The following is a 24,544-nucleotide window of genomic DNA, read 5'->3' on the forward strand; positions in this document are numbered from 1 at the left end:
TAATTAAATCTATATGTTTTGCTCATAAAGGACATACAGAAAAGTATAGCTTTGTATATAAGTTATGGTATATAAGTTATGGTATATAAGTTATGGTATATAAGTTATGGTATATAAGTTATGGTATAGTTATTCTTTAGAGTTTTACTTTATGACTTCAGTAAATTGTGCACAAAATTGTCAGTTCATATTTTCCATGAAATAACTAGACAATTATTGAAAGGAAAACACTGCATGAATTGAAGCAAGACTGACTGAATGAGAAGACCAAAGTTTTGGATATTTATCTGGTGGTGGTTATGACTGTTCAGAAGTTCCAGCAATTATTATGCAGTATGTAGGGACTGGAACATTGCTGTAATTTTCCATATATTTTTGGGGATGTTTACAATATACCATTACATATATATATATATATATTTTCTTTTATGGACTGTTAATACTGCCTGATTTTACATGATGGTTGTTATACAATTGGACATTGCATTGAAAGGAACAAGTTTAACACCATGTTTCAAGATGTGCTCAGTCTGGGTACAATGCCACTACATATTATTATGAATACCTAGCATGAAACTTAAAAAAAAAAAATCATTACTGAATTCTCCTTTAGTTTACCTACATAATCGAAGTACGTGAGATCAACTAGAATATGATAATGAACAAATTCATATAGGTGCAAAAAAGATACGATCAATGATAACTTTAGCTATGGGCATTCTTATATTTTGTTATCTGCATGCCAAAAATAAAAGAGCATATGTAATAAGTGTAATTGTTTTCATGAAAACGCCTTCCATTAGAGAGTTACACAATTTCCTGGTATTTGAACATTTATTCTGAATAAAAAAAGAAAATCATTACAATACACCAGGTAAGGTCAGCTTTGAATAAATAAATGTTTTTCCTCATTGACAAATTGTCAGATAGAGCTAATTTTTCATTATGAGAACATACTGTATTTAAATTCTTCATATTTACATGTATTATACTGTGGTCACTAATATCTGAAACGCTTTCTCCATAAGCTTCAAAAAGACATTTTATCCAAAAACAATTCTAAAGTGTATCCATAGAATGGAAAACAGGTTTATAATTCCATAAACAGATAGTGCAGACGGAACATAAGAAGAAAAATATCATAAATCCGGTCTTCTCTAGAATCCCAAGATTTCTTAGCATGATCACTTTAGTTTATTTGTAAAAATCAACTACTGTTATCCATATATGAAATCTTAAAAAATATTGTCAAATCCAGCTAGATTGAGTTAAATACTGCATGTCTTTGGGAGTGTAAGACAAACAACTTATTAGGACTGTTAGAACCCATCTTTCAAAAAAAAAAAAACATTGTGGGTCTTCCTAAGCAGAGACAATACGACATGAATTCTCATTTTACCATCCATTCAACCATCCAATAGTACCAGGTCACATGGTGAGAGTCTGGAGCCTATCCCAGACAGGACAAGGCACAAGGCAGGGGACACCCTGGATGGGATGCCAGTCCATCACAAGGAACACATAGTACAGGCAATAGAGTCAGCTTTCTTTGGAATTCAGGAGTGCTTACCAGGGGTATAACTCATAACCGGCACAGTGAGGGAAAGATTTGAACCCCAAACCTTAGAGCCGCGACACTACATGGCTGCCACCCAATACATCATCATTTTAGCCAAATACAGTTCTTGAACATTTTGCCAGTGTATGTCAATTTTTGATATAAAATTTCGTTTTTAAAGTCCAACACAAAAAGTATATATATATATTTTAAATTTTTTAATTTATTTAGCAGCTATTATCCAAAGCAATGTACAATTTTACGGAAAAAGAGGGTCAGACAATCCCTGAAGCAGCTGGGGGTTAAGGGCCCATCTGTGAGATCACTCTGTCAACCCTGGGATTTGAACTGATGTCCTAGCCATCAAAGGCATATCAATGACAGATTTAACTTTAATTCCACATGAAAATTCTGATATAGTTTTAGCTATTAGTAAGTTGTAACAATGGGAGAAGTAGGACTTCAAAAGCCAGTTATCACAAGCTATCTATTACTCACCGTTCTAGCTTTTTGCATTAAAGGCCGCCCATGGCAATCTCACCTATTGCAGCTTTTGTATTTCCCATTTTTTTGTGCATAAAGAATTTGTTTTTAGAAGAGGATTTGTAATTTATTTATTCATTATGTCAGTTTCTAACTGAACCTTGTGTTATCCCAAATGCAACTATTAAGACCCATTTCCAGTAATCAACAATGACTTGCAAAATTGTCCAAGGCACTTGTTCATAACACTAGATGGCAACAAAGCACAACAAATCCACAGAGCAAGTCCCAGGTTTATAATTCCAGTTTCCCTCCCTTAAGGACAAACTTGAAAATAATGCTGAAATGATCACAGCGGCAGAAGGGCTTTACCCTGACACAACAAGTCTAATATGCTATTTACAAAGTTTCCAGGATGTCAGAACAACTTTTAGAGAGATAAGGCAAATTTTGCAATATGGGGCAATTCGATTAACAAGTGCATTCACTGGGAAAACAGACATTGATTCTACTATTTGGACTACAAATGAAAGAATTTTTCAACAGATTTATTTTACATGAATCTATGTTCGAGATTAATGAGTCATTGTTCTGATGCACAAGCAAATGTAATATTCCTGGGGTCTTGTACAGCACACCATCTCATCATTCTTTGCGATTGTCTCTATTTGAGAACCAAGGTTGTCTCCTTAAGCAAATCTGCCCAGCATCCTTCTGTGACAGACTGTCTTTGAGCTAAGCTGCCTAAATCTAAGCTGCAGGCACAGATGCCCTTTGTTTAATGTCTCTGTGCTCCGCTCATGATCTGGCTGGCAAAACTCACTGTACTGTCACTGTACTGACAACATCATCTCCGCAAATGACTGGCTCATTTTAACATACATTTTCTTGCCAACATTTTAAATCCTATCTTTTAAGACTGAAGAACAATTTACTGGACAACACTCCCCTTTCTAACGCAGACTTTCTGTGGGCAGTCCTACACTGTTCTCCATTTACCATGAACTAGCCCCAGCATCCTATCTTTGCGCAATCTCTGAATGTATCCTAAGCAAATGGAATATGTATTTGGGGGATTGTTGCTGCACTCTTTCTTAATTGTTAGCTACTTGAATGTTGGGATTTTTTTTCAAGTGAAAGGGGTAAGTTGCTATTTACTAGCTAGACTGAAAGTATGAAGTTCAAATAAAAAAAAATCATTACAATAAAACCAGAATATTTATTTTGAAGAAGAATTAATTTAAAGGCAGCATACACTATAGCAGAGATGGAAAGAAACAAAACCTTGCTCTGGATTTGTACTTTCTGGACCTGAACGTTCCATCCCTGCACTATAATACTAAGACCATCACCTCTGTCTTTGCTATACCACTTCCAGTGTGTCTGAACATCTCATCCTTCCTCAGTCTGCAGTAAATGTGACTTTCGCACAATCTGTCAAGATCCATATAACATGCTTCACTTTAATTCTGAGTCTTTCTCATTGGACTGTATCGGCATGGCCATCAGAGGCCCCCCAGAGCCGCAGCTCTTGTGTATGTGAGTGTGAGAGGGAGCACATGTTCCTTTCATAAAAGGCAGAGTTCACTGGAGGACACACAGAGGATGGGATCAAGAGCTTTGCATCTGCGGCCCACATGCTATCCAATTACATCTGATAATTGCAGTTGCGGCAGGGGCACTAAGACCTGTGGCCTGTACTATGAAGCGGGGTTACTGGCTTATCGGGGTAACTTGTCGGATTTAAGGTACCACAGTTTAAATGGACTTCATATTTGTTCACTTACATTTTGCCCAGACTACCTTAAATCTGACAAGTTACCCCGATAAGCCAGTAACCCCGCTTCGTAGTACAGGCCACTGTTCCGGAAGCAGGGGATAACAACCCTAGTGTAGGAATGGAAAGTTCTCCCTACTTCTGCTGTGGGGAGAACATCAGAACCTGTGAAGGTGAAATATTTGGAGGTTTAGATCATGTCTCATTTTGTAGAGCCACTGTTTGCACTGGAAGAGACTCTTCAGTTTGATCACTGATACTCTAAACAAGGTGTCTAAAACATTTACCCTTCACATAGATTACACTGAGGAGCTTTATTGCCTTTAACATTTTGCTTCTATAACTTGCTGTGTGTGATACAGTAATATGGAATATATATATATGGAGGGATTTTACAGAGATTTAATAATTAGCTAAATACAAAACTTTGTAATCCATTTTACTAATGTCTGTGGAGGCTCTGCATGGTAGGATTTTATTCTAGAAGACAAAAAAAAAACTGGACAAAATCATGACACTTGTGTTTTACTAATGGTCTCTTAAGAGATGATCTTCTACCGCTGTGTTCTGTACCTCTCTTGCTTTGCAATTTCTGTGTTTTACCACCATGTGGTGCTGTTGGACACTGAAAATAAACACAGTATTAGAAGCTAAATCCAGGATGAGTTTATAAGGGACATGCTCATTCTAGGATCAGTTATCTCCTAGGCCCAAACCTGTACAACACTACAAGGTCAGGCAATGGTCCCAGTTGCATGCATGGACCTGGGTAACTGAGGAACAATGCTTAGGCTACAGAACTGGTAAAACAGTCTGCTAATGGTCATCAGTGCTGAACTCAAAAACCACTTCATTTGCATGTTCATAGGGCAGCAACATATACTTTGCATCACAAAGGCCTGGATGTTTTCAAAGACCCCCGCCCCGATTTTAAGCCGTTCTCCCTACAAACAATTATACTTAAAGGTACCTATTGAGCGCATCTCACTGCAACAAGTACTTCTATGTTATTTATTTTTGGGAAACGATCCAGTGTGAGAACCTGAATGAACAGACCGACTGAGGTATCTTGACTAGTCTAGCTTATGTGTAATGCACTGCTGGTCTGACTTTGATCTTGCTTTCATGGTAGCAACATAAGGATATACCCTCAAAGCAGGTACGGTTCCTTCATAGGTCTGCTCCAATCCAGGATTTACTACAGAAACCCCCCAGCCTTGCACCCTTCCAGAGTCATCTCATCTCAAGTCTCTTTACCTTCACACAACCTTCTAGGAACAGCTACTTTTGGGTTGAATGGATGCGTATGCAAGTGGGTAACAAATGATGTTTTTTTTTTTGGCCTGGGGTGTGGATTGTTTTTTTCAGTTGTTGTAGAAGCCATAGTAGCCGGCATCGCTGCTGTTGTCCTTCTCGTTGGACTCAGTGTTGCGGTTGGGGGGGGAGCTCTCAGTGCTGGAGGCATAGGGTGACACCCTCCTCTTCTTGCTCTCCATGCTCTCGTAGAGGCCCGAGTCGGCTGAGTCCACCGACTTGACAGAGGCGGGCTCCAGCCAGGCGTCGTCTCCCGGCTCCTTAGGTTTGTCCTGCAGCAAAGGTGGGGGCAGCGGCGGCTCAAGGAGAGACGGGGTATGCAGCCGGTGATCGGAGGAAGACGACGGCATGGGACAATACCAACCGAGGCCTGGAGTGGGCTTACTGGGCAGGGAGTGGTTCAGGTACTGTGGCGAGGGTCGGCCTGTATTCCAGACCCCAGGAGTAGCTGTGCTGATGCTGCCAGAGGTGAAGGGGTGGTCCGGATAGTACCCCAGATGAGAGTGCGCTGGCCCCTGGAGGGAGAAGGGTTTGTAGAAGCCACTACCAGAGTAGTCTCCTTCGTATGAGTTGAAGTCTAGCCGGCTGGAGCCCGTCCCCTGCTGGCTGGGGAGATACCAGTGACTATGGGGGCCGTTACTGGCGTCCTTGGGCTGCTGGCCTATGGTCATGCGCTCTCTGTTAAAGAAGCGGCTCTGGGGCAGGGCACCCATGTACTGGTCGGGAAGGTAGGGCTGGTGGTAACAGCTGCCAGGGAGAAGCTGCTGGCTCTCCGAGGGGGAGGGGGTTAGCCGTTCCGTGTCGGGAGGTGCATATAGCCTGCGGGGGGGGGGGGGGGGGGTATGGGTGGCGGGAGTTCACACTGGTCAATAACTGGAGTTTCTCACCAAAACCCCAAATTATATACATGATCCCGACCTCTCCTGAACACCATGTAAGGTGGGCTATAATTCCCATACAGCTTAACCACTATAGCGACTACCTCGGTTAGTGAACATTTGCAAATACGATGGTAATAAACAATTCATTTTCAGACTAATGAATAATAGAAGTTAAGACCAATAAATTGGAGTTTCTCACCAAAACCCCAAATTATATACATGATCCCGACCTCTCCTGAACACCATGTAAGGTGGGCTATAATTCCCATACAGCTTAACCACTATAGTGACTACCTCGGTTAGTGAACATTTGCAAATACGATGGTAATAAACAATTCATTTTCAGACTAATGAATAATAGAAGTTAAGTATGGAAGGCGGAAGTAAAGTCGCAAACACAGTCGCAGTCACGCCTAGGCTGCGTGATTTTCACTTAGCGACCATTTCAATCAACAACCTTGTCTTTGGAACAGAACTCAGTCACTAACGTGGTATGATTGTATCATTTTACTTATTACTGAAAAGATACTGTGTATGATGGTATGCAAAACATTCTTCCGTGATTGGACAACGTTTAACCAATCAGAAGGCAATTCCTGGCCCAAGGAATTTATTGGTCTTCATGGATGCTGTTATAGATCAGGGCAGAAATCTCTGTGGCTTGTCAAAGTTTGTTTCACTAAAGCAGTGTTTCCCAATCCGGGCCCCGGGGACCCACACATGATCCACATTTTTGGAAGTCCCACATTTTTGGGACTGTCTGGCAGGGAGCTTGGAGGGAGCAAAAACATGGACCAACTGTGTGTCCCTTAGGACTGGATTGGAAAACACAGTAATGAGAAAAACAGTCCCAACACTTCACGGGTGGACACACTTGGGAAATGCCCTCAAATGTCATGTTCAGATCATCATTCTAGAGAGCGGATATTCTTAGGTTGGATATAATCATAATAATGCCTTCAGGTACCTTCAGGATAAAATTCTTATTGTTCCCTAATTGCTGAATTAAATAGTTTCTTACTTACGCGTCATAATTGTCCCGGAAACCTTTGGCAAAGGGGTTGTGGTCTATTTTTAACTGAGTGATCTGTACAATAAATAGCAGTAGAAGGAGAGAGGACAAAGAAAGAGCAAACAGAATTAGTAACGTCACGTAATTACTCAAAAGTAACCTGAAAGAACTTGCTCCACTTATGGAGGTAACAACATATTCCACACATGGTGAATATGGCAGGCAGCTCACGTCTGCATTCTGGTAGGCGGTGACAGCTATGAACTGTGTCTCAGGAAAGACGAAGGTCAGGGTCTTGGAAGTCACGAAGGGATCATCAGAGCCGTCCTCCTTTACTTCCACAATGTGCAGGCGGGGTTGATATTTATGTAGAGACTGCAGCACAATCATCTTTGGGGAGACAGAGATACAACTGTGTTAGTCCAACTGATTTTCTAAACGGAACAGTCGCGGGTGACGCGGACGTCGCTGTGTTCACAGATGTGAATAGGCAGCAGCTTTGCACAACTGTGGGTCTGCTCAACAGTAGCGGGGAACCTGAACAAGGCTGAATAGAGATAACACAGGCATATGTACACCCAACCATGAACGTGCTCGTGTTCACCCACCTGTGCCACATTGTTGGAGCTTCCTTTGTTGTTGGTGAGCTTCAGTTTGCCAAAAGATACTTCCTGCCTCATCCAGTGAGCCCCAGTGTTGGGTGAGTCAGGATGCATATACATCCTGTTACCTGCAGAGGACAATTAGACACAGACACTCAGCACCACTGCCAGATACAGTCAACCTCAGTCTGCCCCAATCCAGTCTACTGCCTGTCTCAGGGTGTTGACCACATCCAGTGATAACAACAAATCTAGACTTAACACTCACTGTTGCTCATCAGAACGTTTCTAGTCACTCTAGAGATGAATGGGTGACTCATTCAGCTGACTTATTAAACCCACTCTTAATAATTAAATTAATTAAAATTAATAATTTTGTTACCGTCAAAATCCCCCTTTTTGCATTATCTACAATAAACATCCAATCACTCAGTATGTAGTATAATATATATTGCATGAATTAATACAAATTAGGTCATTGGTATGCAACATACAGTTTTGGGGAAGTTACTCACAAAAGTAATCCCATTACAAACAGAGATGGAAAGTTCAGTGTTTCAACCAGCCAGTTGAGCATAAAGAGTACTCAACTGGCTGGTTGAAACAAAATCTTGATCTGGATTTATAATTTCTGGACCTGAACTTTCCACCTCTTTACTTTTGTGGGTAACTTCCACAAAACTGTGTTGGCAACATATATTTTTCTTTCAACCCACTTCAACTTTATCATATCCGATATGCATTATGACCCCACACCAGCTCACCTAATAGATACTAATATTTCCATACTGATCTTGTTTAATGAAAAGAGTCAGTAGTCGTCAGAGGTGGGTAATTCAGGTCCAGAGAGTAAAAGTCCAGATTTTGTTTCAACCAACCAGTTGAGTACTCTGTGACTGTGACTCTTTATGCTCAACTGGTTGATTGAAACAAAATCCTGGTCTGGACTTTTACTCTCTGGACCTGAATTACCCAACTCTGGTAGTCAATAGGCATGGTAGATAACACTTGGCATTGAATCCTTCCCACCAACAGCTGATGACAACTGATGAATGACACAAGTCAGATATGAATGAAAGGCAAACCTGGCATGTTTCCTTCAGCCTTTCCGCACTGCACCCACTTCCCACCCTGGTATCTCCAGTGGTGCTGGTCAGCCAGAACCACATCCACGTACACATTGTAGTGAGCAGATGGATCCAAAGAGCTAATGTTGAAGCTCAGATAGGGGAACATTCTCCTGTAACAAAAGAACAAGGCTCACATGGGTGTCATATAAAAGAGGTGTGGCCAGCAGGTGAGCCCATCCTAAGTTCTGTGTGGATCCCAGTGCCCCAGTGCAGTGACGGGGACACTGGCCAGCATGTTAGCCTATCCTGTGGTCTGTGTGGATCCCAGTGCCCCAGTGCAGTGACGGGGACACTGGCCAGCATGTTAGTCTATCCTGTGGTCTGTGTGGATCCCAGTGCCCCAGTGCAGTGACGGGGACACTGGCCAGCATGTTAGCCTATCCTGTGGTCTGTGTGGATCCCAGTGCCCCAGTGCAGTGACGGGGACACTGGCCAGCATGTTAGCCTATCCTGTGGTCTGTGTGGATCCCAGTGCCCCAGTGCAGTGACGGGGACACTGGCCAGCATGTTAGCCTATCCTGTGGTCTGTGTGGATCCCAGTGCCCCAGTGCAGTGACGGGGACACTGGCCAGCATGTTAGCCTATACTGTGGTTTGTGTGCATCCCAGTGCCCCAGTGCAGTGACGGGGACACTGGCCAGCATGTTAGACCATCCTGTGGTCTGTGTGCATCCCAGTGCCCCAGTGCTGTGATGGGGACACTGTGCTGTAAACATGGCACTGTTCTTCGGATGATTGATGAGACATAAAAATGAGGTCCTGACTCTCTGAGGTCATAAAAAACCTCTGGGCATCTTTCAAAAGAGTCGAGGTGATACCCCAATATTCTGGCTAAAATTGCCCACTATGGCCCTATGAAATCTGGCCTCCTAATCATCGCCTATATCTAACTGGTGAATCCTTCCCTGCCCCTTCACCACCTTAGCTACTGTGTGGTGAGGCTCCATAATGGTGGTCCAACTGATTCCATATTGGTTCTGTAAAGCTCTTTGGATGTCTTGAAAAGAGCTATACAAATGGATCATTCATTCATTCATTCATTTGTTCATTCGTTCATTCATCCATTCATTCAACTCATAACGGTATAAGCAGCCAAGACATTCAGTGTAGAACTCGTTTGCCACAATAGAAAAGATGAGCCATTTGGCTCCACAATATTATATCTTATTATTAGGAAAAGACTTCTAAGACTCAGAATCTAAGGATGGAAATGGTACAGTTGAGAAGGAATGAAATGGAACCTGTCAAGGGAGACTTACTTGTAGGGGATGGGTGAGGATGCTTAAGAGGCAGCTAAGACAGGAGGCAAAGTGGGGGCTGGGGGGCTGGTGTGAAAGTTTAATGGTGCTCTTTAATAAAACATGGTAGAGAAGCAGAAGTGAGCTCCACTAGCTGTATTTGCTGAACTTATTCTGATCACAGTGGATGTCACAGTCAGGAGGTAACCAGGAGGTCACTGAGTCCTCAGGTGACACAATGAGTGCAAAGTCACCTAAATGCAGATAAAACCACACGAAACAGGACAGGGGCTTTGTGGCACATGTGTGTACAAATAAATGATGAAATTCTACTGTATGAGTGACCACATTCCAAGAGATGCTGTTCAACAAACTTTTTCCATTAAAGATTCTGATGACAAAAAAGCTAGAAAAATACATATTATATTATATATCATCAGAGTGATTGTAACTAATATTCTGTGCGAGCAGAGCTTGGATATAGGTCAGCCATAACTCTTCAGTCTTGGCTCTGCTTAATGATGAAACGGAGTACTGCTACCACTATACACAGATCAGCCACATCATTAAAAAACACCTGCCTAATATTGTGTAGGTCCCCCTCCTGCCAGCAAAATAGCTCTGATCCACTGAGGCATGGACTCCACCAGACCTCTGAAGATGTCCAGTGGTATCTGGCACCAAGACATCAGCAGCAGATCCTTTTAGTCCAGTAAGTTCTGAGGTGGGGCCTTCATGGGTTGGACTTGTTTGTCCGGACCATCCTGGAGATGCTCGATTGGTCTGAGATCTGGCCAAGTCCATGCCTTAAACTCTTTTTTATGTTCCTCAAACCATTCCTGAACAATTTTTTGCATTGTAGCAAGGTGCATTATCATGCTAAATGAAGCTACTGCCATCAGGGAATACCATAAAGGGGTGAACTTTGTCTGCAACAACGTTCAGGTAGGTGGTACGTCAAAGTAACATCCACATTAATGCCAGGATCCGAGGCTTCCCAGCAGAAGCATCTCACTGCAATCGCCGGCTTGCCTTCTTCCCACAATGCATCCTACTGCCATCTCTTCCTCAGGTAAACGATGCACATGCTCCCAGCCGTCAACATGATGTAAGTTTAAACATGACTTTTCAGACCAGGCCACAGTCTTCCATTGCTCCATTCTCCAATACAGATTCTCATGTGCCCATTGTAGGTACTTTCGGTGGTGGATATGGTTCAGCATGGGCGTTCTGACTGCTCTGCAGCTACGCAGCCGCATACGCAGCAAGCTGCACTGCACTGTCTGTTCTGACACCTTTAGCCAGCATGAACTTTTTCAGCAGTTTGTGCTACATTAGCTCTCCTGTGGGATCGGACCAGGTGGACCAGGCTAAGCTCCCCATGCCCATAAATGAGGCTTGGGCGGCCCTTGACCCTGTTGCCCAGCCTTCCTTGGACCACTTTTGGTAGGTAAAGAGCACAACGTACCAGGAACACCACACAAGAAGCTCCGATTCAGTCGTCTAGCCATCACAGTTTGGCTCTTGTCAAAGTTGCTCAGATTTTTACGCTTGTCCATTTATCTTGTTTCCAACACATCAGCTTCAAGAACTGACTGTTCCCCTGCCTACATAATGGCACCCTTGACAGGTGCCATTGTAATGAGATAATCAATGCTATTCACATCACCTGTCAGTGGTTTTAATGTTATGGCTGATTAGTGTAACTGCATGTAGCATAAATGCATCTTTAAAAAGACATTCATAAACTTTTAGACACTGCACTGATATAGTACTTTGTTATGCTCATCTAAGGGACGTACCTAAATCTCAGTGTGTGCCTTTTTATGTTATATGGCCTAAATACGAAGTTAGGAGCTTGATCCTCAGCAGCCACGTAAAGGGTAGCCCCCAGTGAAATGCGACAGGCTGGGCTATGCGGATCCAAAGACACCATGATCTAGATAAAGACTTGACTAAGTTTGACTAGCATAACACCTGGAAGCATAAAACATGCACAGGTAGTATTTTTTTCTTTGTGCATTTCTTCATCACAAATAAAACTGCATGTCACAGTAGCACTTTATTTAAACCGGGGCTATGTTATTGTGAAATACGCTCTTACTGGTTTAATAGCTACCCACGTGTATCCATCCGTCATAGACGTGAACCATTTTCGGCAAGAATGTTTCATGCTTATGTGCTGCATCTGATGCGATCTGCACTATAAACAAATGACAACAGCAGGTCTCCGGGCAGGGCACGGCGCATGTGGGAGTGTTGTGGTTAGCTGGAGAGATGCAGAGGTGGGGGGACTTATGACTGGCTTTCGCTCCAAGGTGCTCTGTCTGCCTAAAGCACATACAGCATGTGGGGACTATGGTCTGTCAGGCTCTCTGATCCAGTACTGGCTGCACATTGGCAGTGGAAAGCCTTAGTGACAGATCCACTGAGCTATCTACTGTCTCACCGGGGCTGCAGCCGGGTACCAGGAAGGACAGCCTGCAGCAATAGGTGGTCAGCTTCCTGTGGGCTGCAGTGTATCGTAGTGTCTGACCGGGAAGGTCAGCGGTGTTCATTGCTAAAGGCATCAGTGTCCATCACCAAAAGTCCATGTTTGCAGAGATCTGGGAGAGTACAATAAGCTGATTTGTAACGCCTGGACTATGCTAGACTCCTTGCCTTCTCTGAATGTGTTTAAAAATCTCTTAAACTCTGAGATTAAAGAACAGTGTCATTGTGTCATGTAAATTAATTTTATTCTATGTATTTTTGGAGAGTTTGAGAATTTGTATGTGTTGTAGTTTGTGTTCATATTAATAATCTCTGTGTATGTATACAAAACTTTTGTCTTATTTTTCTTTTTTGCTGCTGTCTTGGCCAGGACTTCCTGGTAAAATAAAGGATAACAAAAATACTCCTATTCTATTTTCAAATCTTCTCTTTATGCTTACAGGGACTTATCGAGCCTGCAGTGAAAACCTCAAGGAAAAGGGGAAGAAACGGCATCTTGTTTTGGTGATTTCTGAACTACCATAAGCTGCATTATTCAAACTAATGCAGAACAATCATGAGGAAAACCATTCATTTATAAAAAAAATAAAATAAATAATAAGTCTGCATCTGCACCGTGTGACACTCTGCTCGGAGTGTGAAATGAGTGGCTTGTGTCAAATCAGTCCATAATTGAGGTTAGATGCAGTGCGGTGTAACACCAAGGCGACATTCTCCCACTGAAGTCATCTGGATGCTGAGCATTATCGCTGCCCTGGCATCAGACAACAGGGCGGCACTCGCTGTACCATAACACTCAGTTTCCCATGACTGGGTAACAGGCATCTTCTATGTGGAATCACCAAATGATTACACTCAAACTCCTGCATTAGGCTTGGCTGCAGGGCCCAGCTTCTGACCATGCTCTGACCAGCTCTGGGCCCCAGGAGGAACGAGGGGCTGCCCAGGCTTTTCTGAGCAACACTCACACCTCTCACTTCCCCTTCATGCCCTGTATTCATACATATATACATACATCTGTCTACTGGCTGGCGTAGTAAATGAGGGACCAACCTACGTTTGTACAGATCCTTTTAGCTTCTTTGTTGCAACCACAATGTGGATAAGAAAGAGAAGAGGAGAGACAAGGCTTCTTCTATCTGTCAATATAACTGAAAAAAGAAACCGTAAGTACAAACGACTTCATGTATAGCCATGCTGAACAACCCACACTATGATTAAAAAAGAGACCCCACAAGACTTGTCATATTCTTCATATGACTGAGCACTTATCTTATCACTTATAAAAAGAGATCTCTTTTATAGGAAATCAGAACTTCTAGAGAGGAATTCAAGTGTACCACAGGGAGGCAAATTTGCATGCAGGGGAATCGAAGTTTTCATTGAAAGCACACTTGCTTGCAAGATATATGGGAAAGGAAACTGCTGCTGTAGACCCTTCTGTCTTAAAATGGGTCGTTCAGTCATCAGATGAGGGAGATGATGCAGAACCACAAGGAATCAAGCCAGAAGCTGGAAAACCCATGTGACCAGTGTCAGGCCAGAACTACAACTGGGCGAGTTAATCAGCCATCACTAATAAACAGAGAGAAGGGCCGTATTCCACACAGAGGGGAAATGTAACATCAGCACTGGCTCTCAGGACAAAACACTGCAAATGATCACCTCCTCGCAAAGTGCTCACCCCATTTATACTTTCCCCAAAATGCACATCTTACTCATTTTTACTTGTCTACCAACTCCTCCACCTCCTCGAGCTACAAAAATAGTAACGCTTCTAAAGAACGACTTAAGAGTTTTTCCAAATTACCTACCCTAGAAAACCCAAGCACAGTGCCGCATAATACACAGCGTGCATCTTAACTCCTGTATCCATGAACCTCATTCCATTTACTATCTAGGAGTACATTCCAAAAAGTTCCTAAAAGATCATTACCAGACTGTGGTAATGATGTTGGATTCCCAACATGAATCGGCAATTGTATCATGTCTGCTGCTGACTAAGAGCTGTAATCCATGATGTACTCAACAATCATTTGTTCGCCTGAAACACGTATCATGTGACATTCTATGCTGGTTGTATTACAGGATCTTAATAAAGCAGATAGCACAATTACCGTAACATGAGCAAAGCCTATGATTACTTGCATTGGTTTTCATTTTTATTTTTAATTAGCATTTAATACCTGATTTTACCTAAAGTACTGCAGCTGATGGCAGATGCAATGGGGATATCACTTCTTGGAAATGATGCAAAGTTCAAACTGCATATTTACCTCAACAAACCAATTCTTCTACTAGGTGGTTATGTAGATTGTTGGATATACATTTGCAGGCTCAACTAGACCTTGAGCACATGGTTGGAAAGTTCACCAGCCAAACAATAAATCATTACATGTTTGATGCTGATAATTATCATATGATTCCACCACTGCACTTCAACGTAGTCTTATATATGTATATCTGTATATCTGTATATTTTTAGCATTGAAAGAGAATGCATACAGTTTCACTGTATGTATAGAATACTTGTACAATGACCGACCTAGATGTTCATTTTCTTAAGACAGACACCAAAGCAGATGACATAGAAAATATGGAGCAGTACCTCCACAAACGTTTACCTTTGGACAACAATGTGATGACAGCTAGTGTCATCATCTCAGAATGTCTCAGAGAAAACCACAGCTAATGAGTGTTCATAAATACACAGGTACCACTTTTATAAACAGTTCAGTTGCACAGTGGCATAAAGTTCAAAAAGGAAAATGTCAGCACTAAAGGATGGGTGAGCACGACACTCTGAGCCCATTCACCAAGTCCAACAATGCAGGAAAATACTGCACAGCGCTCTCCAACCCTCCTGCTCACTGTAATGCTCTAAAGTTCTCAGAATTTTGTCATTGCCATTTATGAAGTAGTTCTCACCAACAGATATATAAAACGTGCATAATTATTTAAAAATTTTGGAATCCAAAAAGTCATATTTGGTTTTAGATAATTAACGGTGTCTTGGGGGCATTTTTTTCTTCACAATTAACAACTGAAATGAACTTGTGCCCTTTGAGAAGGAAGAACAAGGGTTATTTCCATTTTCTTTGAGAAGATGAAATAGAGGAGGGTAGGGGGATGGGGGGGAGGTGTGTGTGTGAAGCAGGTGCTCCGCTAGCAGCTGAGGGCACATTGGGGCCTCTTTCACTCCAGCGATTCACCGATCAATAGGGACAGGGGTTCAGCTTCAGTCTGCATTACCGACATGTACACGATCTCTCTGTGATAAAAACATGGCAGTAGGAGCGAAGCGAAGCACATATCCTGCACTGTTCAGGTTCTATGACAAACTATATCTTTATTAGCCATAACGTGGAACAGAAAGGATTTATCTCCTTTGCAAACACAGAACCAGACTGATTCATAATCAGTGACTGGACTCACGTCAGCTCACTATTAATAAAAATAATCCTTTTCTTAATTTGGAGTTCTCATTCAAATCACATGACAAGTGGATAGAGAATAACATGTGCATGACGTAAAACAAAGCAAAACCAGATTGTAATAAATAATCAAGCTATGAAGACATTAGGCGATAAAACCCGATTACTGGAGCAAAAAAATCGGGCAAAGTTGAAAATTCATATAGCTCATTTTACCTAGAATACGTATAGCTACCAAGAAGTCAGAGTTTGTTAGAAGCAACTGCAAGACCATGCACACCAGATGTGAACACGATCTGTTCAACAGGAAGTGTTTTGATCAGTAAAAGACAAAGAACACACACAACACAGCCCTGAAATAGACTTCTGCATTTCCCCTGGTGTGACACTGAGGAAAAGAACAGGAGACTGTGAAGTAGCATTTCACCTGCATTAATTGACCTCAAAATAGCCAAAAGAAGTTTGTAAAATCTATTATGCATGACAAATCATGGATGTGTAGGAGATTCCGTACTGTGAACTACTATATAAATGCATTTTCACTGAATGATACAAAGAGTAAATTAAAAATAGCAGTAATCAAAGAACGGGATCATATTTCTTGTGTTACAATTAAATCTGCACAGTCAAACCAATGAATTTAAAGAAGCACATGCATGCGTATATAAATACTGAAATTAGTGTGTATGCTCAACAAAAAAAAATCCCTCAAAAGGGCGAGATCTACTTATTGGCAGAGAACGCCTATAGAAGATCTACAGATATGACCATTAATGAGGCCTTTAGATCAAAAGGTGATGAAGAGCAGCACCCTGTGTCTTATCAGCTCTATGGGGACGTGCAAAACAACAACAGGAAGACCATTTATCATTAGGAAAGAAGCACAGGATAAGTACTGTATAGCATGTACAATGCTCAAATGTAGTGTACTATACTCGGCTACTTTAATTCTTGAGATTATCATTAGCCAATTTGTCGAAAACACATGTTTTTAATGTGGGATTTGCAGATGAAGTAAATATGCTACACTATCCTCCGATATTAAAACTAATTTTCTGTTATGCCACTAAGAAATTCTTTAACACAGTTATTGTAATGATTTTGGTAATAATAACAATTAATACAGTGAAGATCTTCAACAGATGCATCTCCAGTATATAAGAAATCAAGAGCTACATTTAAATACTAGATTTTTAAAAGTTCAGTTCCCTTGACATCATGCCACTCAGAGTAATTGTTCTGATTTTCAATGTGCTATATCACACCAAGCCTATAAACCAGTGCTGGATACTGTCAAGCAGGGTAACTTCTGGGCAGATTTGAATTGCCAGTCATGTCAAATTCAGTGATGACTTCTAATAGATGTATTAACAAGATAGCTTTAGTTGTTTAGTTGATAAGTACTGCTACAGACAGAATCTTCCAGAACAGTGCTGGATGGACTGGGTTTGTTTAGAGGGAAACTTGAAAAGAGCCGGTTTCAGATCAGCTATGTGGTTACTGCGCATTTCAAAGTTAAGGTTCAGAGCCAGGACCAGCTTCTGAAGGATCATGACTTGTTATTCTCTAAATATGCCAAAAGAAGAGAGGATGAAGAAAGATAAAAAAACACAGCTTCCCCCCTCATGCACTTCAAAGGCACCTCCAGTGCTCTCTATTGCTATCATAGCATCAGTGGTGCTCAGTCGTCTTCTTCCCCTCCCCTCTTCTTCCTCACTGCAGTACAATGAATTCTGCTGCATGTGACAAAGAACCAAAGAAGGCTTTCCTGAACGTTTTTACAATTTCTCTGCTCAAATCAAAGAGCTCACCTTTTAAAACCACAGTGAAGCTGCCGTCCAGTCTCTGCACTGCAAGTATCTTTCCAGCGCCAGTGCACTGTTTTTTTTTTTTTTTTTTTATTATTTTTTTGACAAGCGTCCACTGCCAGATTCTCTGAAAATATGACATGTGGGCAACCACAAACCTAGGTTGCCACCCTTATCATATACAAACACTGGGGCTAAACTTCCCCTTGTGTTGCTTGGGAAACAGCTGAGCGTGAGCCTCTGTGCAGAGAGATCTGTGGTCTGATGAATCCCCATTCAGTTGCTTTACAAATGCCCTATCAGAGAGGGATTTTGCATGCTAGCAACTGCCATTCAAGCACTGCACACATACTGTCAGGCAGGTCACAAATCAGGACAATTAATTCTTGTTCTTGGACTGTTTCGCAACGCCAGCGTCATCCTCAGGGTTAATTGTCACAATCAAATCATGTTACCCAGCCTTCTCTACAAAAGAGTCCACTTTTATTCACTTTAGTTCACTTTAATCCCTGCTTTTATTCCAGATAAGACCTCAATCTTACATTTCTCATCTTTCTAATCAACACTTGATGCAGGATACTATCTGCATTATTTGGCTAAAAACAAACATCTTCATTTATGACTTAATGGATGGTGATATTTCTGACCCTGTTACAACCAGGCATTAAAACACGTAGTCAAGGTTATGATTCTTGCATCGTTTGTAGGAATGGAACTGAATTTTACTATGCTACATCCCCAGATTCTTATAATCATAGGCACACATGCTAAGCACCATCTCGTGAGCTGGATTTGTAACTGACAGGTTGGAGGTTCAATTCCCAGAAGGTGCTTAGTAGATGTAATCTGAGCTGTAACGTATGATAGACAAAAGGACAAAATTGGCAAGTGCCGTTGTAAGAAATGACAGATTTGTCTGGATTAAACACTTACTCATCAACCACATATAAGCTTGCAGTCAGCCACATTACAGTTACTTCTATATAGTAGGTGTTTTACAATAACTGCTGCACAGACTATTAGATGGTGAACTTCCAAAAAAAGCAGCCATAAGTAAACTGGGCTTTTGGAAGTCTGGTTGCCGTAAATGTCGCTCAACGAAAAATTCTATCCCTTTCCCCAGGAGATTTTCAGTAAATCGATTACTTTTTACAAAGCAGCATCTGCATTATTCTAGTGATAATAAAAAAATATATGTTAATAAAACTGAGAGTATTGTCAACTAGAGAAGACGAGACTACATCCACAGCTGTGTAAAGCAAGTGATAAACAGGAGTGCCACCTACAGTCTAGCCGTCTGACTTACTCAGTGCCTGAGGTCTGCTGTCAGCAGGGAAACATGACTGTGAGGAGCACTTTACTGCAAACCAGATAGAACTGGCTCTTTAAGTGGACCTAAGCACACCAGTGAACTTTAATCAAAACATTACATACTTGTAAAATGATATTGCAGGAGACAAATTTGAGAAAATGATTTTCTATTGGGATTCCGTTTACCAAGTTTGCATTATTTAAAATACATTAGTCTTTGTTTTCTGTATGTGTGCATGCGCATGGTCACACATTCGCTTTATTGGGTGATGTCTGATTTTGATATGACTAGTGCTAGCAGATGCCATCCCAGTGATATTCAACATGAAGTATTTAATTAAAGTAATTTACACACTTCCATTCTGCCTTACACACATACACATGTGTGTGCACGCACACACACGCACACACACACACACACACAGATGCTCATGTCTGAGCTTTAAATAGACTGAGGACATGAGCAATAGTGTGAGACCACTGCTTCAGTATTCAGATTGGGTTTCAGATGGTGAACAGGATACAACACTGTTTCTTTTCTCAATTATCCGTTTTATTAAAATAGCTCATTCAAAAAGGGCACATCTCTGACTGACTGACAGCACTGAAAACATGTGTACAAAGTGCCACAACAATGAAAAATAATAATAATTTAAAAATCCAAATTGTGGGAACTTTCCCAGTCTTACTCTGACACCTGAATGATACTGACCAAAGGTCCAATGAGTCTATGCAGACAAGCCACTGGCCCTTTCTTTATCACCTGCCCTATGGGCATCATGTCAACTGATCAGCATGTCTACGCGAAAAGAGAGAAGTGGCATTCGACAGTGGAAAATATTTCTGAGTCGCAGGAAGCCTAATTATATCTCATGTCAAATGCATATTCTCACAATAGCATAACTTATATTGCTCACAAATAAGGTATCAATGGCAAACAAGCAAAACTTGCTAATTTATGCTGCAACGAGTAACATTGTTAGACGAGGCTATGACTCTTGCCACTTGACCTTCATGCAGCAATATCGAGATCCTGGAAACATGTTACTATGCGTCAGCCTTTTTTGCGAGATACACATGAAACCTAAGTTCTGATCTTGCAAGTTTCTCTTTACGAAAAACCTCATCCATAAAATATGGCCCTCAAAAATGCAAAAAAAGAAGTTTTAGTTCCAAAGCCAAAAGGTAGGTATTAGACCCAAGTAACGTTCGCTGTGAATTTACTGACATACTCAATTATTGTTACACAGCCAGTGTAAAGCCAGCATCTGGACAAAACAAGAATTTTACAAATTCAATTAGCAGAAAGTTAAGAATATTTCAATCCACCTGCATGTCTCTGAATATGAGTATCATCTGTGAAGTATTTATAAGGTAAATGTTAGCTGGCAAGCTGTGATGCCGCTACTTGAGGTATAATAAAGACTATTATGCCACATCACAGATGAGGCATACTCAGATCGCCAGATACACTACTGACCCGAGCACCAAGCTCCTAAACCTGCAACAAGCAGTTATTGTTTGTCGCGGTATCATTGTATCAAATGTTGGACCTATCTGAAGATACTAACTGCAACTTTACTGTGCGGTTCTCAAATGTATCAGTAAAGCTTTAGATCCATTTGGTTAAAACTATTTCTTATTGTTATTTTATTAACAGTTTAACCCAAGTAACCACAGGGGCCAAAGTTTAGAAGTCTACATTTTCAAAATATATTTATATATAATATCACATTTATCATCTTTCTTGGGACAAGTTTCACAACTTTGGAACCAACTTGGATATTTAGACAACTATCTTGAATAGGTTTTCCCTCTAAATTAAATACAATGGTTCTACCTGCATCACACATATCACATGGTAAGATATAAAGCAAAAGACTGCAACATAAGTGTCATGATACAATTTACATTCAGTAGACATGACAAAAAATGCTCAATTCAGATTTTATATGCAGTTGACTTATAAATTTAACAAAGAAAATTTAAAAATACAAATTTCTGTTTTTTGCGGCACTAAAAAATTTACGTATTGTAAGTCGAGAATATCTATCTATTTATTTATTTATTTATTTATTAGGAAACATGAATGATTTCAATTAAACTCAGTCACCACACATTTCTGAAAAAGGAATATCAATTTTAATATACCAGAAAGGCCATATATTTTAAACAAATTTGACTATTTAAAATGATGTACAAACGCTAGCATACCAAAACCCCAGTCACTGTTTCATATAAAACAGTAACAATCAATCACGGTTGTTTTCCGAGTACATTGGTTATAGACATTCAAAACCATATTAAACACATTCTGTGTGGGGGCTCTAAGATACTGGAAACCAAACATTTGATCGCAATTCCAGTATCTCTTAGTGTTGTAAATATTCGATAAACGTATTCCGATTAGTGAATTAGGCCTAATCAAAGAGTAATAATCGTAATGCTAGGTGAGATCCGAAAGCGATTGCTACCTGCTGACTGTGCCAGGAAGGTAGGGGGCTGGTGAATATCGGGACCCCAATGGCAGTTCTATCACCCCTCCCCTTTCCTGTCACACCTTGAGAGACTGAAGGAATATCAGAGACTTTTGGATATAGAATTACACCCATCATTCCGCTGACATTAGTAGTGCTGCTGAGTTTCGTTCGAACTATACAAAACAGTAACATGGAAAACTTTAATCGTCAACATCGCACGACTTTTTCATGACGACCGGTCTACCCTTTCAGTGAGCTACCGAACTATTTTCAGACAGTTCACACGCACCGACAGAAAAACACCAAAATAATATTTAATGATGACAGAGTACGTAAGAAAAACGAATGGAAAATTAAACCAAACATCCGGTATACCAAGATCTGATTGCCGGTTAAATTTAGACAGTGAAATTGGATTTATAGCAAACCCTAGATGTAGTATATTTCACTATGTGCAGTTTACATAGATGTGTTGTAACGTGCAAAAATACGTAACACCGCTTTTTAATGGGACACACTTTATATGGTGTACGCGTACCTTCTTGTATGCAACAAGTTGAATAAGTTGCATTTTAGAATATACTGTATATTCATTCTCCCTGTAATAGTTATAACGTCAGACGATTAACGTAAGAAACATTTACAGCGGCGGTCAATAGTAATATGAATGACAACAAATACGCACCTATATACATTTGTCCCATTTATGAATAAATAGCGGTCTACATCATAATACTTAAATTTCTTGTCAACTTAAGTGCGCAGTTTCATACATTTAAGCATAGAGGATCCTATAGGACGTGTCGAAACCCGCTGTGTTCGGCAGCCGAAGCGTGAATACTTTCAGTCAAGCCCTTAGTAAAACCTGTATTCTGAGATTAAGTAAAGAAAACTGAAAACCGTATACACCAGCCTAAGTTTCTTGTATTCCACTGTTTAGAAGGCTGCCTGTTATTGAGCCACCTTTGACAGACACTTTGCTGGTAAAAGTTTAGTACAATCTACCTGCTTGGTCTATCATAAATTCACTCTTAAAACATTTGAGTGCGCAATCCTGTACTTACCGTCCCTGTTTGGTAATGATCATTTCGGTTTGATATTTGTGGAACTTGGCCCAAAGTGGGAAGTTGTTCAGAAGAGCTTGCGTCTTTCCGCACACCTGTAGCCCAGGTAAAGGATATAGGGCTGGTCGCGGATACGGGTGCTGGAAGGGCGAAGTGTAACTCTCTCCACCAGCCTGGTAAACGTCTTTGGCCGTCGTCGCAAAACCGTCCCCTCCTGCCGGTGCACAGCCCTGTCCCGGGCCGTTCCTCCCCTGGGATCGCATGGTATTGAAAGGACAGCTAGTGAGCGGCGTATGAGGGTAATACCTCCCGGTCTGTGCTTCGAATCCGGCCACAGCCTGACCCGCATGGTACGGGAGAGGCAGATTGTCCGGGCTGTTTTGGATAGGGTCTTGATAATAAAATCTGGTATCTTGGATTCCCATTTTAAGGTCAGTTAAATCCTTGGTGCGGTAAACGTGGTTGTTAATATCAGCGTCTTTCTCAAAACTTTGCGTTTCAGTCCCATTCAACATGCTGGGGTAAAAATTACCACCTATACCGCCCATTTGCAGCTACAATCTGAACGTCTTTGAAATGTCATAAGTTCACAGTGTCTGTAAGTTTTAGTAAAAAAAAATAAAATAATAAAGGCAATGACTACGAAAAATACGACTCTTTACTCAAAAGAAAAAAACGTTACGGCTGTTACATCGACTAAGGTTATTGACTAGTCTGTATGCTAAGCATAAAGTTTCACATTCTTTTTTCAGGTTCTACCGTTAAAATACGTATTAAATAACAAAAACTAGATTTAAACTATCATGTAACATAATAACACTCTTCATTGGCTATTTTTAATTCTAAATCTCGGAATACATTTGTCTACCCTTATTTTCGACCTAGCTTCCTCTGAACTCTTAAAACACATGCCTGTCTTTTCTACAAATAATATATACATTTCGTGTCTGGGGATAGCTTTGGGGGCGGGGCAGAGGAGGGCGTGTGATTGGTTAACACTACAAGTTTCCGAGCTGCGCCTCTTGACTGTCTGTGAGCGTTTTAGTCCCCGAAAGTTACAATAGAACACCCCAACAGTCATTTAATGATCTTTATTTTGCCAAAGAAAAAAACAGTTCTTTTTGCACAGATTTTAGTGTAAATATGCCATCACTATTAATTTTCAAACGAATTAATAGATTAGTGTTTAATAAACTTAAAATGCACACTTCTCCCTGAGCATCAGCTGCAGGTGGTGTTACGACGTAACTCTACACCAGTTACGTAGACAACATTGGTTATGTGTCGTGAATTTCTTTGTTACATCCTTGTTGCTTCTTTAAGCAATACGATTTACAGGATGTTTTAGTAATTAATTTGTGTTTCATCTTGAAAGTTTAGGAAGAGGAATATCTGATCGAAAGTCCAAAATCCGAGCCGTGTGAGTATGACATTGTTAAACCACAGCGGCTACGGTGTCAGAATAATCGCATAAAGCCTTCCACGTGTTTCTCATCACTAATTTAATACGAGGATGACAATTTACATATACTGTACTTATTTAGCAGACGCCATTATCTGAAGCCACATAAAGTCCCTGGAGTAATTGTGGGCTAATTAAGGGCCTTACTGAATTAGCCTATAGAATCACTCAGCCGCCACTTGAACTAACGACCTTTGCACCACAAACACGGGGTCTAAACTCACTGAGGCACACATAATTTAAGTTAGGTCGTTCTGCTCAGATTATGGGGGAAAAAATCCGTAAATACATGACGTCATGATTATTTTATAACCTTAACTGCAAGTAGGGTCTATTAACTCTAGAAAGGCCTATAGCTTTTTTAAATAAGCAAAATTCAGAGGAGAAATTTCTTGTTAATGAGTCATATTGTATTTTCAGAACCTTTAAAATGAATTTCCATGGATCTGTGGATCTGTACAATTAACGTTTTAGACCAATTATACTGTTATTTTATTA

The 24,544-nt window shown here is 40.9% G+C and overlaps 1 protein-coding gene across 2 annotated transcripts; it reads right to left on the minus strand.

Moving 5' to 3' along the window:
- Window positions 1-815: 815 nt before the first annotated feature.
- Window positions 816-23,497, minus strand: tbx21 (T-box transcription factor 21). 2 transcript variants are annotated; one of them, XM_023814316.2, is made up of 7 exons: window positions 22,585-23,497; window positions 8,713-8,867; window positions 7,634-7,755; window positions 7,257-7,415; window positions 7,039-7,100; window positions 5,497-5,951; window positions 5,262-5,404 (listed from the first exon to the last, which is right to left on the minus strand). In XM_023814316.2, the coding sequence occupies exons 1-7, from the start codon at window positions 23,130-23,132 to the stop codon at window positions 5,394-5,396; spliced, it is 1,512 nt and encodes a 503-aa protein (XP_023670084.1). In that variant the 5' UTR covers window positions 23,133-23,497; the 3' UTR covers window positions 5,262-5,393. The 2 variants fall into 2 exon arrangements, with proteins under 2 accessions (XP_023670083.1, XP_023670084.1); XM_023814315.2 differs by having other exon boundaries at window positions 816-5,951.
- Window positions 23,498-24,544: the final 1,047 nt, after the last annotated feature.

Source organism: Paramormyrops kingsleyae, chromosome 5 (assembly GCF_048594095.1).
Source record: "Paramormyrops kingsleyae isolate MSU_618 chromosome 5, PKINGS_0.4, whole genome shotgun sequence".
NCBI lineage: Eukaryota > Metazoa > Chordata > Actinopteri > Osteoglossiformes > Mormyridae > Paramormyrops > Paramormyrops kingsleyae.

Coding starts and splice junctions, on each gene's coding strand:
- tbx21 (XM_023814315.2), bottom strand. CDS start 23,132: ATGGGCGGTATAGGTGGTAATTTTTACCCCAGCATGTTGAATGGGACT. Junction 7,101..7,256: donor CCGCCTACCAGAATGCAGAC/GTGAGCTGCCTG, acceptor TTTATTGTACAG/ATCACTCAGTTAAAAATAGA. Junction 5,952..7,038: donor TTCCGGGACAATTATGACGC/GTAAGTAAGAAA, acceptor CCCCCCCCGCAG/GCTATATGCACCTCCCGACA.